At 42.2% G+C, this 16,536-nt stretch overlaps 1 protein-coding gene across 4 annotated transcripts in view; it reads left to right on the forward strand.

Moving 5' to 3' along the window:
• pdzd2 (PDZ domain containing 2) overlaps positions 1–16,536 on the forward strand; it is a 197,690-nt gene that overhangs the window by 171,790 nt on the left and 9,364 nt on the right. For all 4 annotated transcript variants that reach the window (XM_064929142.1, XM_064929218.1, XM_064929302.1 and 1 more), the window contains 3 exons: positions 7,516–10,603; positions 10,744–10,861; positions 11,075–11,176. In XM_064929142.1, the coding sequence (XP_064785214.1) occupies positions 7,516–10,603; positions 10,744–10,861; positions 11,075–11,176 (3,308 nt within the window). The remainder of the gene's footprint in view (positions 1–7,515; positions 10,604–10,743; positions 10,862–11,074; positions 11,177–16,536) is intronic.

A 16,536-nucleotide genomic window follows, 5' to 3' on the forward strand; every position in this document is an offset into this window, starting at 1 on the left:
TGAATATGACTATATGGACAGAGAGGACCTGATCATAATGAATATGACTATATGGACAGGGAGGACCTGATCCTAGATCATAATGAATATGACTATATGGACAGGGAGGACCTGATCATAATGAATATGACTATATGGACAGGGAGGACCTGATCCTAGATCATAATGAATATGACTATATGGACAGAGAGGACCTGATCATAATGAATATGACTATATGGACAGGGAGGACCTGATCCTAGATCATAATGAATATGACTATATGGACAGAGAGGACCTGATCATAATGAATATGACTATATGGACAGAGAGGACCTGATCCTAGATCATAATGAATATGACTATATGGACAGGGAGGACCTGATCCTAATGAATATGACTATATGGACAGGGAGGACCTGATCATAATGAATATGACTATATGGACAGAGAGGACCTGATCCTAGATAATAATGAATATGACTATATGGACAGGGAGGACCTGATCATAATGAATATGACTATATGGACAGAGAGGACCTGATCCTAGATCATAATGAATATGACTATATGGACAGAGAGGACCTGATCATAATGAATATGACTATATGGACAGGGAGGACCTGATCCTAGATCATAATGAATATGACTATATGGACAGAGAGGACCTGATCATAATGAATATGACTATATGGACAGAGAGGACCTGATCATAATGAATATGACTATATGGACAGGGAGGACCTGATCATAATGAATATGACTATATGGACAGGGAGGACCTGATCCTAGATCATAATGAATATGACTATATGGACAGGGAGGACCTGATCATAATGAATATGACTATATGGACAGGGAGGACCTGATCATAATGAATATGACTATATGGACAGGAGGACCTGATCCTAGATCATAATGAATATGACTATATGGACAGGGAGGACCTGATCATAATGAATATGACTATATGGACAGAGAGGACCTGATCCTAGATCATAATGAATATGACTATATGGACAGAGAGGACCTGATCCTAGATCATAATGAATATGACTATATGGACAGGGAGGACCTGATCCTAGATCATAATGAATATGACTATATGGACAGGGAGGACCTGATCATAATGAATATGACAATATGGACAGGGAGGACCTGATCCTAGATCATAATGAATATGACTATATGGACAGGGAGGACCTGATCCTAGATCATAATGAATATGACTATATGGACAGGGAGGACCTGATCATAATGAATATGACTATATGGACAGGGAGGACCTGATCATAATGAATATGACAATATGGACAGGGAGGACCTGATCCTAGACCATAATGAATATGACTATATGGACAGGGAGGACCTGATCATAATGAATATGACTATATGGACAGGGAGGACCTGATCATAATGAATATGACTATATGGACAGGGAGGACCTGATCCTAGATCATAATGAATATGACTATATGGACAGGGAGGACCTGATCATAATGAATATGACTATATGGACAGGGAGGACCTGATCCTAGATCATAATGAATATGACTATATGGACAGGGAGGACCTGATCCTAGATCATAATGAATATGACTATATGGACAGGGAGGACCTGATCATAATGAATTTGACTATATGGACAGGGAGGACCTGATCCTAGATCATAATGAATATGACTATATGGACAGAGAGGACCTGATCATAATGAATATGACTATATGGACAGGGAGGACCTGATCATAATGAATATGACTATATGGACAGGGAGGACCTGATCATAATGAATATGACTATATGGACAGAGAGGACCTGATCATAATGAATATGACTATATGGACAGGGAGGACCTGATCATAATGAATATGACTATATGGACAGGGAGGACCTGATCATAATGAATATGACCATATGGACAGGGAGGACCTGATCCTAGATCATAATGAATATGACTATATGGACAGGGAGGACCTGATCATAATGAATATGACTATATGGACAGAGAGGACCTGATCCTAGATCATAATGAATATGACTATATGGACAGGGAGGACCTGATCCTAGATCATAATGAATATGACTATATGGACAGAGAGGACCTGATCATAATGAATATGACTATATGGACAGGGAGGACCTGATCATAATGAATATGACTATATGGACAGGGTGGACCTGATCATAATGAATATGACTATATGGACAGAGAGGACCTGATCATAATGAATATGACTATATGGACAGGGTGGACCTGATCATAATGAATATGACTATATGGACAGAGAGGACCTGATCATAATGAACATGACTATATGGACAGGGAGGACCTGATCATAATGAATATGACTATATGGACAGGGAGGACCTGATCCTAGATCATAATGAATATGACTATATGGACAGGGAGGACCTGATCCTAGATCATAATGAATATGACTATATGGACAGGGAGGACCTGATCCTAGACCATAATGAATATGACTATATGGACAGAGAGGACCTGATCCTAGATCATAATGAATATGACTATATGGACAGGGAGGACCTGATCATAATGAATATGACTATATGGACAGAGAGGACCTGATCATAATGAATATGACTATATGGACAGAGAGGACCTGATCCTAGATCATAATGAATATGACTATATGGACAGGGAGGACCTGATCATAATGAATATGACCATATGGACAGGGAGGACCTGATCATAATGAATATGACTATATGGACAGAGAGGACCTGATCATAATGAATATGACTATATGGACAGAGAGGACCTGATCCTAGATCATAATGAATATGACTATATGGACAGAGAGGACCTGATCATAATGAATATGACTATATGGACAGGGAGGACCTGATCCTAGATCATAATGAATATGACTATATGGACAGGGAGGACCTGATCCTAGATCATAATGAATATGACTATATGGACAGAGAGGACCTGATCATAATGAATATGACTATATGGACAGGGAGGACCTGATCCTAGATCATAATGAATATGACTATATGGACAGGGAGGACCTGATCATAATGAATATGACTATATGGACAGGGAGGACCTGATCCTAGATCATAATGAATATGACTATATGGACAGAGAGGACCTGATCATAATGAATATGACTATATGGACAGGGAGGACCTGATCCTAGACCATAATGAATATGACTATATGGACAGAGAGGACCTGATCATAATGAATATGACTATATGGACAGGGAGGACCTGATCATAATGAATATGACTATATGGACAGGGAGGACCTGATCCTAGATCATAATGAATATGACTATATGGACAGGGAGGACCTGATCATAATGAATATGACTATATGGACAGGGAGGACCTGATCATAATGAATATGACTATATGGACAGGGAGGACCTGATCATAATGAATATGACTATATGGACAGGGAGGACCTGATCCTAGAACACAATGAATATGACTATATGGACAGGGAGGACCTGATCCTAGATCATAATGAATATGACTATATGGACAGGGAGGACCTGATCCTAGATCATAATGAATATGACTATATGGACAGGGAGGACCTGATCATAATGAATATGACTATATGGACAGGGTGGACCTGATCATAATGAATATGACTATATGGACAGGGAGGACCTGATCCTAGATCATAATGAATATGACTATATGGACAGGGAGGACCTGATCATAATGAATATGACTATATGGACAGAGAGGACCTGATCATAATGAACATGACTATATGGACAGGGAGGACCTGATCCTAGATCATAATGAATATGACTATATGGACAGGGAGGACCTGATCATAATGAATATGACTATATGGACAGTGAGGACCTGATCCTAGATCATAATGAATATGACTATATGGACAGAGAGGACCTGATCATAATGAATATGACTATATGGACAGGGAGGACCTGATCATAATGAATATGACTATATGGACAGGGAGGACCTGATCATAATGAATATGACTATATGGACAGAGAGGACCTGATCATAATGAATATGACTATATGGACAGGGAGGACCTGATCATAATGAATATGACTATATGGACAGGGAGGACCTGATCATAATGAATATGACTATATGGACAGGGAGGACCTGATCCTAGATCATAATGAATATGACTATATGGACAGGGAGGACCTGATCCTAGATCATAATGAATATGACTATATGGACAGAGAGGACCTGATCATAATGAATATGACTATATGGACAGAGAGGACCTGATCCTAGATCATAATGAATATGACTATATGGACAGGGAGGAACTGATCCTAGATCATAATGAATATGACTATATGGACAGGGAGGACCTGATCCTAGATCATAATGAATATGACTATATGGACAGGGAGGACCTGATCCTAGATCATAATGAATATGACTATATGGACAGGGAGGAACTGATCCTAGATCATAATGAATATGACTATATGGACAGAGAGGACCTGATCCTAGATCATAATGAATATGACTATATGGACAGGGAGGACCTGATCCTAGATCATAATGAATATGACTATATGGACAGGGAGGACCTGATCATAATGAATATGACTATATGGACAGGGAGGACCTGATCCTAGATCATAATGAATATGACCATATGGACAGAGAGGACCTGATCATAATGAATATGACTATATGGACAGGGAGGACCTGATCATAATGAATATGACTATATGGACAGAGAGGACCTGATCATAATGAATATGACTATATGGACAGGGAGGACCTGATCATAATGAATATGACTATATGGACAGGGAGGACCTGATCCTAGATCATAATGAATATGACCATATGGACAGAGAGGACCTGATCATAATGAATATGACTATATGGACAGGGAGGACCTGATCCTAGATCATAATGAATATGACTATATGGACAGAGAGGACCTGATCATAATGAATATGACTATATGGACAGGGAGGACCTGATCATAATGAATATGACTATATGGACAGGGAGGACCTGATCCTAGATCATAATGAATATGACTATATGGACAGGGAGGACCTGATCCTAGATCATAATGAATATGACTATATGGACAGAGAGGACCTGATCATAATGAATATGACTATATGGACAGGGAGGACCTGATCCTAGATCATAATGAATATGACTATATGGACAGGGAGGACCTGATCCTAGATCATAATGAATATGACTATATGGACAGGGAGGACCTGATCCTAGATCATAATGAATATGACTATATGGACAGGGAGGACCTGATCATAATGAATATGACTATATGGACAGGGAGGACCTGATCATAATGAATATGACTATATGGACAGGGAGGACCTGATCCTAGATCATAATGAATATGACTATATGGACAGGGAGGACCTGATCCTAGATCATAATGAATATGACTATATGGACAGGGAGGACCTGATCATAATGAATATGACTATATGGACAGGGAGGACCTGATCATAATGAATATGACTATATGGACAGGGAGGACCTGATCCTAGATCATAATGAATATGACTATATGGACAGAGAGGACCTGATCATAATGAATATGACTATATGGACAGAGAGGACCTGATCATAATGAATATGACTATATGGACAGAGAGGACCTGATCATAATGAATATGACTATATGGACAGGGAGGACCTGATCCTAGATCATAATGAATATGACTATATGGACAGGGAGGACCTGATCATAATGAATATGACCATATGGACAGGGAGGACCTGATCATAATGAATATGACTATATAGACAGAGAGGACCTGATCCTAGATCATAATGAATATGACTATATGGACAGGGAGGACCTGATCATAATGAATATGACTATATGGACAGAGAGGACCTGATCCTAGATCATAATGAATATGACTATATGGACAGGGAGGACCTGATCATAATGAATATGACTATATGGACAGAGAGGACCTGATCATAATGAATATGACTATATGGACAGGGAGGACCTGATCCTAGATCATAATGAATATGACTATATGGACAGAGAGGACCTGATCATAATGAATATGACTATATGGACAGAGAGGACCTGATCCTAGATCATAATGAATATGACTATATGGACAGAGAGGACCTGATCATAGATCATAATGAATATGACTATATGGACAGAGAGGACCTGATCATAATGAATATGACTATATGGACAGAGAGGACCTGATCATAATGAATATGACTATATGGACAGGGAGGACCTGATCATAATGAATATGACTATATGGACAGGGAGGACCTGATCATAATGAATATGACTATATGGACAGAGAGGACCTGATCCTAGATCATAATGAATATGACTATATGGACAGAGAGGACCTGATCATAATGAATATGACTATATGGACAGGGAGGACCTGATCATAATGAATATGACTATATGGACAGGGAGGACCTGATCCTAGATCATAATGAATATGACTATATGGACAGGGAGGACCTGATCATAATGAATATGACTATATGGACAGGGAGGACCTGATCCTAGATCATAATGAATATGACTATATGGACAGGGAGGACTTGATCCTAGATCATAATGAATATGACTATATGGACAGGGAGGACCTGATCATAATGAATATGACTATATGGACAGGGAGGACCTGATCCTAGATCATAATGAATATGACTATATGGACAGGGAGGACCTGATCATAATGAATATGACTATATGGACAGGGAGGACCTGATCATAATGAATATGACTATATGGACAGAGAGGACCTGATCCTAGATCATAATGAATATGACTATATGGACAGGGAGGACCTGATCATAATGAATATGACTATATGGACAGGGAGGACCTGATCATAATGAATATGACTATATGGACAGGGAGGACCTGATCATAATGAACATGACTATATGGACAGGGAGGACCTGATCATAATGAATATGACTATATGGACAGGGAGGACCTGATCCTAGATCATAATGAATATGACTATATGGTTCTGCTGGGCTGTGGACCAAACAGGCTGCTGGTTCTGCTTAGATTAGAGAGTTTGAAGTTGTTTGTGGAACAGAGGGAACATATACGCTGGCAGAGGATAGCAGGAATGTTGATATCTAAAACAGAACCCATATGTCAGCTCACTTCCTGGTTTTGTTTGACGTTATTGGTGCTTTAGGTCACATGATTGGTATTAATGACTATCCCGTTAAACACTGGTGTCCAATCATTCAGTTTTCCACTCTATGGCTTGATGACACAGGGTCATTGAGATGAATGATGGTGTCATATTGAGTTGAAGAATGAACATCTGGAGAGAGTGAGTAAATCTAGTTGTTATGTCAAGAAAATAGTGTTTTAACATGTTGTTACACTCCAGTTACTGGAATAATGTAACAGCCATGTTGTTATCGTAGTAATTACAGTGTTATCTTAACGGTATAAGAGCAACTTATAAAGCAAAGTTGTATCGAACAAAAACCTCTCACTGCCCCTTTAATTCATTAAGTCATATCTTCCTCCCACAGCTGTAGATCGCCTCTCCAGCCTCATGATGTCATCGGGGAGTTGTGATGTCATCGAACCCTCCGTACTGGATCAGTCCAGAACTTCCCAGGAGGCCAATGGGGGTTATCCAAATCCAGGGATTCCCTCCTCCTCCTCCTCCTCCTCAGCAACAAATCACAATTTCAAACCCACAGCCCCAACCAACCACAGCAGTGAAATACCTGTCACCTACATCGATGACGTCATAACCGAACTAAGTTCCTCCGATGTTGAGAGTGCGCTCTCGTCCAAAATCCCCAAAGCCCCTTCAGAAGCACAATGTACTGAGACCACATCCTGCAAGTCAGCTCTAGACAGCAAGGCCCTGCCAGAGAATGACAAATGTAATGTTCTGACTCCTCCAACACGGTCCAGTCAGTTGGACTTCTCTGTCTTGGACTCTGGAAATAATGGTAGCCTCTTGCCTGTGGGTAAAACATTCTTGAACAAATACTCCAGAAACTCTAGCAGTCTCAGTCTCACAGACGAGGGGAAGAATGCTCTTGCAAATGGGGTGGAGAAACCCCCCGGTGCCTCTGCCGCCTCAAAGTGCCACATGTACAACCTGGTCGAGGACAGCGATTCAGAGAGTGAAGACACGGTCACCGACAACAGCCATGGCACTGCCGGCGATAACAAACCGGGGAGCAGCGTTGTCTGCGCTGAGCCACAGGACACAGATTCTGATGAGGAGGAAGTGGAGATTTGTTACAGTGAGTCCCAGCGGCCCAGCACTCTGAGCCAGGCAGCTCTGACTCACCCAACAGATGGGCCATTGTCTCCCCGGCTCTCTATCCCTATCTCTGGCTCTGACGGCAGCCACAATACAAAGGAGTCTGGGCCCTTTGATGTAGTACTAGACTCTGTTGCTTCTGTCACTTCTGATACTGCTATGACGACAGCTACTCACCCTGCTGCTGCCTCTCAGCAAAACAAAGACTGCTCTGTGGTAACAACAACCCAATCCAACCTTATCACTTCCCCCTCGCTGTCTCAGAGTCTATCTGGCTCGCAGTCCTCAGGTGCCTGTTTGACTGCAGAGTCCAAAGCTTCCCCTTGCCAAATGGTGCACCCCCAGTCTTCCAAGGACACAGATTCTGTACCCACTCCAGGCCCGGCAAGGTCTTCAGAATGCTTTGCCAATGGGGTTAGTGGCAGCAACGTTGCTACACCTGTGATAAAACCCAGCCAGACAATTTCTGTTGTAGCAGCTACCCAAAGCCTCACCCCACGGAGTCAGGAGAGGACAGCCAGGCCGACATCAGGTAAACTATCTAATAGTACATCATCATCATCAGCAGCATCCCATTCAACGGCGGCAATGCCCTCCAACTATAGTAGATCTGGCTTATCGAGACCATCTCTAACAACGACAAGAGACAAGGAGGGAGAGAAAGTTCCTCTGGAACCCAGGTTGGTCCAGAATAACCCTACTAGTCTTCCGATGTCCAAACTGAAGGGGCTCAGCATTAAGAGTAAGAACAAAACCCAGCAGCAGCTTTCCCCGAAACCAGCCAGCGCCGAAAGTCCGGCAGTCCTCAGGAAAGCAAGCAAAACTTCCCCGCTCCAGTCCCCCAAACTGCAAGCTAAGAAGGTAGACTCTCCTCTGCTAACCAGAAAGGCAGCAGCCTCATCTAGCAGCTTAAAGACTGGCAAACAGTTGGATCTGAGCAGAATCAGTAGCAGGAGCCTCACCTCGCCCAAAGCAGGTGACCGAACACAGGACAAGTGCAACCCCAAGTCCAATCCCACAACCACTACCACGTTGGAGGCAGCACAGTCAGCTAAGTTGGAGCTTCACCCTAACAAAGAGGAGAAAGTGACTTCAGCTACTGCTATGTCCAAGGAAAAACCGGAATCAGTCCCAACTACCCAGAGGTCTTTCATTGAGGTGCGACTCTCATCTTCCTCTTCTACTCTTCCTTCCTCCTCATCGTCTACGCCAGTTCTGATGCGAAAGGAAACTGTGAATTCAAAGAATTACTCAATTACTCAAACGACTCATATACCAGATATTACGTCACACGTCAATGGAAGTGCAGTAGAGACCAATCTCAGGCCTGCTGCTCCTGACTCTGTGTGTAGTCCAGAAAATGTCACTACAAATGATTCAGCAGTGAACTCAATAGGCCTAGAATCCGTAGATGTGGTTCCTTTGCCTATAAACAATGATATCATAAACATCCCTCTTAGAAACTCCTGTCTAACAGATATGGCTGTGGAAAACCTGAAAGCCAACAAGTCCAAACTGAAGATGATGGAGCGCCGTAGTTTCTCCACGGACAACAGCACCCCCGGGGATCCCAACCCCTTCTCTGTCCGCCAGAGGATCAAGTCCTTCGAGAACCTGGCCAGCTTCGATAAGCCAGCGCTCAAATGTATCGAGATCCAGTCCTTCGCTCAGTCCTATGCTCTGACGGCAACTTTGAAGCCTCCTCTTAACCGAAGACTGTCTGGCTACATGTCCGGCTCGGTGAACTCCGTAGACTGCCGCTCGCTACGAAGAAGCTTCAGCTCATGCGTCGACAACATTAACGTCTCGAACCCCTTGACCCCTTTGTCGCCTCAGCTTCGCAAGTCGCCGTCAAGTCTGACTCTCCCGAACGTTGACATTTTGACACAAAGCTGCAGCACAAACGAAGCTCCACTTGGACAAACACGGGACGAACTCGCGGACGGTGAAATCCCCAAAATGTTGCCCCCAGGGGGTGTGACACTAACTCCTCAAACGCCCCCGGTGATGCGGCGCCGCCAGGCTCGGGGCCACGCCAACCTGTCCCGATCCAGATTGAGGGAGCTCAGGGCCCTTAGCATGCCCGACCTGGACAAGCTGTACACCGATGACTTCTCCAGCAACCCAGGGACCAACGGCACATTTAAGACGGAGCTGGAGATCCACCCAGCCAGGTTCACAGAGGCCCTCCAGAACCAGACAGGGTGCTGTCAACTGCCTGCTGAACCCACAGGTGTGCCCCCGACCAGGGCCAGTCGGAGCGACGGTGGGGCCAGCCAGGACGACATTCAGGGGGAAACTAACGGTCAAACAGATCTCAGCAGCTGGTCCATCAGGTGAGTAAAAACACCAACCATCTCTATATTTTTCTATTTTCCAAGATTTCAGACAGACAGAGACAGACACACGAGTAAAGCAGTGTCACTTCTATAGTATTTATTATATTTAAATGTTTTATTTTCTGTCTTCTTTCCAGTTTGACAGTGCTGGCTGGCTCTCCGGTGGAGCAGAGTAAGCTGCAGACGGTCCTGGCCTCGCTGACCTCCAAGACCGATGTGTTGGCCCTGCTACAGGAGGCCAAAGCTCTCTCTCAGGTAACCAAACACAGTGTTTGTTTAGGTCACAGATGTATTTCTGCTGTCTTTACTGAGTGTTGAGTGACAGGAGTTGGTATTAACAGATCTGGATTAAGGCTAAAGGACATGAGCATGAACGATATGTCTGAGACAGTATTTTCATCCTTGTCTTGAAAGCTCACTTCCTGTGTCTCTGTGTGTGTGTTGCGTCTGGTCCCCCCTCTACCCTAGGTTAAAGATGATACCCACTTTGTAGTCTTCTCCAAAGAAGAGGGTTCGGGCCTTGGTTTCAGCATCGCTGGAGGAGTGGACCTTGAGCAGAAGTCTATATCTGTAAGTACAGTAGTGTGTTTTGTATTTTAGCAGAAATGCTATTTGGATATTTGAGCAATGTAATGTGGCATATTGTTAGGGAATCTATTTTAATTTGAAAATATGTCACATTTAGCTAAAAGGGGGATTATGTTGGGTTTTCTTCCTACAGATCTACACAACCTGTTCCACATGGCACACGCACTTTTGGCAGCAATTACAACTATAAATAATTTAGAATGAGTTTGTAAAAGTACAGCTATAAACCATTTAGAATGTAAAATTACAGCTATAAATCATTTAGAATGTAAAATTACACCCCAGAGTGTCACAGTCGTCATAATGAGAAGACCAAGGCGCAGCGTGGTAAGCGTCCATCTTCTTTAATTAAAGAACGAACACTAAACAAAACAAACAAAACAACAAAATGAACCATGAAGCTAATATGGCTAGTGCAGAACAGGCAACTAAACATAGACTAACAACCCACAAAATACCCAAGGAATGTGGCTAGCTAAATATGGTCCCCAATCAGAGACAACAATATACAGCTGCCTCTGATTGAGAACCAATCTAGGCAACCATAGACATATAAACCCCTAAACATACAAAAAAAACGATACATACAAAAACTCTAGACATACAAAATCCCCTAGACAATACAAAAACCAAACAAACCACCCTTGTCACACCCTGACCTAACCAAAATAAGAAAACAAAGATAACTAAGGTCAGGGCGTGACACAGAGCTTCCACCAAGTAGTACCTCTGGGGTGTGAAGACATACAAATTAATTTATTAACATTTTCTATACTTTTTCTTTCACTTTGAAAATGTGGAGCATTTCTGTTGGGAAGAAATCAAATTTAAAGGGGATTAATGTCAAGTTTAGAAAAATTCCCAAACTCCTCTGATTAGTTTGAGTGTCTGTCAGAGTGCCCACCTCTCTCACTCGGGGAGAGCGAGCATCCAGGGGACGTCAAACATTCAGGGACGTCAAACATGGGACGTCAAACATCCAGGGACGTCAAACATTCAGGGACGTCAAACATCCAGGGGACGTCAAACATCCAGGGACGTCAAACATCCAGGGACGTCAAACATCCAGGGACGTCAAACATCCAGGGACGTCAAACATCCAGGGGACGTCAAACATCCAGGGGACGTCAAACATTCAGGGACGTCAAACATTCAGGGACGTCAAACATCCAGGGACGTCAAACATCCAGGGACGTCAAACATCCAGGGACGTCAAACATCCAGGGACGTCAAACATCCAGGGACGTCAAACATTCAGGGACGTCAAACATCCAGGGGACGTCAAACATTCAGGGACGTCAATCATTCAGGGGACGTCAAACATTCAGGGGACGTCAAACATTCAGGGACGTCAAACATCCAGGGACGTCAAACATTCAGGGGACGTCAAACATCCAGGGACGTCAAACATTCAGGGGACGTCAAACATCCAGGGGACGTCAAACATCCAGGGACGTCAAACATCCAGGGGACGTCAAACATCCAGGGGACGTCAAACATCCAGGGACGTCAAACATCCAGGGGACGTCAAACATCCAGGGACGTCAAACATCCAGGCTGCTGCACAGACCCTTATGCACAGTCTAGTCTAGAGGTTAAATTGTACGTAGGAACAACAACAACAAAAATGTATCTCTAATTTTTCTTTGGAAAAATGCACCATAAATGTATTTTACGTGCGTGTATTTTAGTATTATATTATACAGTACATTATATACAGTATATTATACAGTACATTATATACAGTATATTATACAGCCACATTATACAGTATTTTTAAGTATTTTTCTGCTCTGGACAAGTCCTGGAGTGTCTTAACAAAATGGAATCAAAATACTTCAACAGACATCAAAAAATTGATTTTCGTTAAATGCAATAATACACGTATTTTATAACCTCATTTGCACGTTTGCATAACATATTTTAGAAAATGTTTATTACAAAAAAAAAGTATATTTGTGTCTACATTCAACTGGAAAAAGTTGATTGTGATATGATTAATAGGGGGAAATTACCCTATGAGGGTGTGGTGTCTGACCTCAACCAAGTAAACACTGCTGAATAATTTTGCACGCCCAATTTTTCAGTTTTTGATTTGTTAAAAAAGTTTGAAATATCCAGTAAATGTCATTCCACTTAATGATTGTGTCCCACTTGTAGTTGATTCTTCACAAAAAAATACAGTTTTATATCTTTATGTTTGAAGCCTGAAATGTGGCAAAAGGTCGCAAAGTTCAAGGGGGCCGAATACTTTCGCAAGGCACTGTATGTGCCTTTGAACGGGGTATGGTAGTAGGTGCCAGGAGCACTGGTTTGAGTGTGTCAAGAACTGTAATGCTGCTGGGTTTTTCACACTCAACAGTTTCCTGTGTGTATCTAGAACGGTCCACCACCCAAAGGACATCCAGCCAACTGGACACAACTGTGGGAAGCATTGGAGTCAACATAGGCCAGCAGCCCTGTGGAACGATTTCAACACCTTGTAGAGTCCATGACCTGATGAATTGAGGCTGTTCTGAGGGCAAAAGGGGAAGCAAATTAATATTAGGAAGGTGTTCCTAATGTTTTATACACTCAGTGTCTATATCACAAGTATTGATTATATATATAGCATATGTGATGAATGATGATCACTGCAATCAACAGCTGTAGTGTTGCTGATTTGAATAACCCAGATCATGGAATTGGCTGTGTGAAGGTTTATAAAGACAAAGGGCAGACACATGGAATTACTTAATTTGAATGGATGGTTGACATGACAGAAAGGTAGGAGGATATTTTGGTATCTAAGAAGGTGGGTGAAACTTTTATTCAGTGTAAAGTGTTTATTATATATTATTCTGGAAAGTATTCAGACCCCTTTCCTTTTTCCACATTTTGTTACGTTACAGCCGTAATCTAAAATGGATTAAATAAATACAAATTCTCATCAATCTACACACAATACACCATAATGACATCAGAATACCCAATAATGACATCACAATACCCCATAATGACATCACAATATCCAATAATGACATCAGAATATCCAATAATGACATCAGAATACCCAATAATGACATCAGAATACCCAATAATGACATCACAATACCCCATGATGACATCACAATACCCCATAATGACATCACAATATCCAATAATGACATCAGAATACCCAATAATGACATCAGAATACCCAATAATGACATCACAATACCCCATGATGACATCACAATACCCCATAATGACATCACAATATCCAATAATGACATCACAATAGTCCATAATGACATCACAATACCCCATAATGACATCACAATACCCCATAATGACATCACAATATCCAATAATGACATCACAATACCCCATACTGACATCACAATACCCCATAATGACATCACAATACCCCATAATGACATCACAATATCCAATAATGACATCACAATACCCCATAATGACATCACAATACCCCATAATGACATCACAATACCCAATAATGACATTACAATACCCCATAATGACATCACAATACCCCATAATGACATCACAATACCCCATAATGACATCACAATACCCCATAATGACAAAGCAAAAACAGGTTTTTAGAAAATGTAGCAAATGTATTAAAAATAAAAAAGATATCTTAGAATTAAGTCATTCCACAAAGTTGTAACTAGTGCTGCAGTGATTGGAGGCCTGCATAACCTGGTGACGTAGCTTTCTCTCCAGCTCGCTCTCCCCGAGTGAGAGAGGTGGGCACTCTGACAGACACTAAAACTAGTCAGAGGAGTTGGGCAATTTTAGATACAGTTTCTAAAAGTTGCCTTTATTCCCTTTTTAAAATAAATACAAATTCCTACAGATCTACAAAATCTGCTCCACATTTTCAAAGTAAAATTTTAAAAAGTATAGAATATGTTCTAAATTAATCAAAAACACACTAAAATTATGATTTCTTGATTGCGTATACTCTTCACACCCCAGAGTTAATACTTGGTGGAAGTGGCTCGCTGTAGCTCTACCTGGCTCTCTGAGAGAGAGAGGTGCCCACGCTGTAGCTCTACCTGGCTCTCCCTGAGAGAGAGAGAGAGAGAGAGAGAGAGAGAGAGAGAGAGAGAGAGCTGCCCACGCTGTAGCTCTACCTGGCTCTCCCTGAGAGAGAGAGAGAGAGAGAGAGAGAGAGAGAGAGAGAGAGAGTGCCCACGCTGTAGCTCTACCTGGCTCTCCCTGAGAGAGAGAGAGAGAGAGAGAGAGAGAGGTGCCCACGCTGTAGCTCTACCTGGCTCTCCCTGAGAGAGAGAGAGAGAGAGAGAGAGAGAGAGAGAGAGAGAGAGAGAGAGAGAGAGCTGCCCACGCTGTAGCTCTACCTGGCTCTTCCTTTGAGAGAGAGGTGCCCACGCTGTAGCTCTACCTGGCTCTCCCTGAGAGAGAGAGAGAGAGCTGCCCACGCTGTAGCTCTACCTGGCTCTCCCTTTGAGAGAGAGGTGCCCACTCTGTAGCTCTACCTGGCTCTCCCTGAGAGAGAGAGAGAGATAATTACTAATTACTAGATAAAAAGATAATTACTTGACACATTGGAAAGAATTAACAAAAAAACAGAGCAAACTAGAATGCTATTTGGCCCTACACAGAGAGTACACAGCGGCAGAATACCTGACCACTGTGACTGACCCAAAATTAAGGAAAGCTTTGACTATGTACAGACTCAGCGAGCATAGCCTTGCTATTGAGAAAGGCCGCCGTAGGCAGACATGGCTCTCAAGAGAAGACAGGCTATGTGCTCACTGCCCACAAAATGAGGTGGAAACTGAGCTGCACTTCCTAACCTCCTGCCCAATGTATGACCATATTAGAGAGACATATTTCCCTCAGATTACACAGATCCACAAAGAATTCGAAAACAAATCCAATTTTGAAAAACTCCCATATCTACTGGGTGAAATTCCACAGTGTGCCATCAGAGCAGCAAGATTTGTGACCTGTTGCCACGAGAAAAGGGCAACCAGTGAAGAACACGCACCATTGTAAATACAACACATATCTATCTTATTTATTTTATCTTGTGTCCTTTACCATTTGCACATTGTAAAAACACTGTATATATATATAATATGACATTTGTAATGTCTTTATTGTTTTGAAACTTCTGTATGTGTGATGTCTACTGTTAATTTTTATTGTTTATTTCACTTTATATATTATATACCTTACTTGCTTTGGCAATGTTAACACATGTTTCCCATGCCAATAAAGCCACTTGAATTGAATTGAATTGAGAGCTGCCCACGCTGTAGCTCTACCTGGCTCTCCCTTTGAGAGAGAGGTGCCCACGCTGTAGCTCTACCTGGCTCTCCCTGAGA

The sequence above is a fragment of the Oncorhynchus masou genome, chromosome 1, assembly GCF_036934945.1.
Source record: "Oncorhynchus masou masou isolate Uvic2021 chromosome 1, UVic_Omas_1.1, whole genome shotgun sequence".
Lineage (NCBI taxonomy): Eukaryota > Metazoa > Chordata > Actinopteri > Salmoniformes > Salmonidae > Oncorhynchus > Oncorhynchus masou.